General features: G+C 44.5%; 1 protein-coding gene across 1 annotated transcript; it reads right to left on the bottom strand.

The window, feature by feature from the left end:
* Positions 1 to 276: 276 nt before the first annotated feature.
* SARC_13894 (hypothetical protein) lies at positions 277 to 1669 on the bottom strand (the record flags this gene model as incomplete). Its single annotated transcript, XM_014291973.1, has 1 exon — positions 277 to 1669. The coding sequence occupies one exon, from the start codon at positions 1667 to 1669 to the stop codon at positions 314 to 316; it is 1356 nt and encodes a 451-aa protein (XP_014147448.1). The 3' UTR covers positions 277 to 313.
* Between the last annotated feature and the right edge of the window lie 239 nt (positions 1670 to 1908).

The following is a 1908-nucleotide window of genomic DNA, read 5'->3' as shown; positions in this document are numbered from 1 at the left end:
AAATAGTATATGTATATATAAATAATATATAAATAGTACATATAAGTAGTATATATATATATATATATATATAAATATATATATATATGTGTGTGTGTGCTGGTCTATAAATCGATCCATTGTCAGATATACTCTATTCGGCACCCGTCTATGTGATGTATACTTCTTCTGTGCGAACACAGCACCTACCCCTTTTGGATACAGTAGCATTTATTAATAAATGTAGGCCATAACGAAAAAACCTAACTGTCACGACCGATTCGAACTACTGTAAGAGTTCGAAATGAGTGTAGAAGACGATGAAATTTCAGTCCTAACACTTGGATGTATACGATGGATGAGTGCACGTATTTAATACACACGTGCTAGTACCAATCTTTTCCTTTGCCGTTGCTAGCTGAGCCACCCTATCATCTTTGCCAAGCAGCTCTACTAAGCAATCGTACCCTTTCTTTCTGGACTCCAACAATGCGCGATTATTTCTTGCCGTAGGATCGACTCTTGCGTCCTGCATGAGGAGCTCGGCAACCTTTGTTAACCCCAGGTCACATGCACCAATGAAAGCATCGTTATCATGAGCAGACGGGTCGGCTCTTCCATCTTCCAAAAGAAGTTGCACAATCTTAATAAAGTGCTGGGTAGTGGTCCTCTTTAGAACTGTTGTGGAGTAGCCAGGATGTCTAAAAGTGCCACCGAGCGAGGCCTTCCGAAGCGCCCAACTGTGTCTTGCAGCTGGGTCTACCCTTGTATCCTTGAGCAGCATTTGTGTAACCTCAAAGCAACCATGTAGACTGGACTGTATAAAAGCTTCATTCTGCTGGACAGATGGATCAAGGCGGCCGTCGTCAAGTATGAGTTTGACAACATCTACGTATCCGTGTTTGCAGGCCTGCAAGAAAGAGCCAAAGTGGATTACTGCGGGATCCGTACGCGTGTCTTGGAGCAACAAACGCACTATATCTGGGTTGTTCTCGGCACAAGCATACGACAATGCTGTACTGTTGTCCACCGAGGGATTTACCTCGGAATCCGACAGAAGAAGTTTCACGACTGACGTGCTTCCTGCCCAACAAGCCTGGTTAAGAGCGCCGCTGAGCTCTTCACTTGTCAGATTTGTGATACGACAAAGTAACACTTGGACCATTAGCGGACAATCCATCACACACCCGCGATTCATGGCCATCTCCAGAGTGGCGCGGGATGAGAAGAGGTCCAACACACTGAGTGAAAGAGCTCGGGATGAGAGTGCACATGCACTTTGAAGTATCAGGATAAGTATTTGCGGCATCACGTTGGCCCCATCCTCATCCACCAGGCCTAAACGCGACCTGTGATGCCTTGACGTTGCCTTGACAACCACGTCAACACCCCAGATTGCCATACCCACACGTATTATATCCAGCATATCGTTACTCTTTCGGCGCTCACAACACATACAAAGCCCTTCCTCGACATCTTTGCGTTTCTCAAACCGTTGGAAATCCCGGACGAGCGCGTCTGTGCCTGTGAGACGATCGACGGTCACGTCTCGCATGCTGCGGCTGGTCAGAAGTACTTCCTGGAGATCTTTCACGCTAACATTGCTCAGTATCTGTCCCATTGTCTCCGGTGGCAGATCTATCAGTTTCTTCCGTTTTGGAATAAGGATGGGCTTAGTTGCAGACAACATTGTATCGATGAGTGTCTGTGCTTGATGGGATCTTTGCGAATCGTGTGAGCTTTGACTTTGTGAAATAAGTCCTCTGCTACAATCAGAATTATATACAGTAAGACATATATTTTATAACAATGAAGTTATATTTATATGTACATAAACACATCCGCATATATCACAATTTGTATCCCCAGAGGTTTTCTACACTAAAGACTATACTGAATGTGAGCACCCAAATATCATACATGTAAAAT

This window comes from Sphaeroforma arctica, assembly GCF_001186125.1.
Source record: "Sphaeroforma arctica JP610 unplaced genomic scaffold supercont1.3883, whole genome shotgun sequence".
Classification (NCBI taxonomy): Eukaryota; class Ichthyosporea; order Ichthyophonida; genus Sphaeroforma; species Sphaeroforma arctica.
This window is presented reverse-complemented; position numbering and strand designations above follow the sequence as displayed.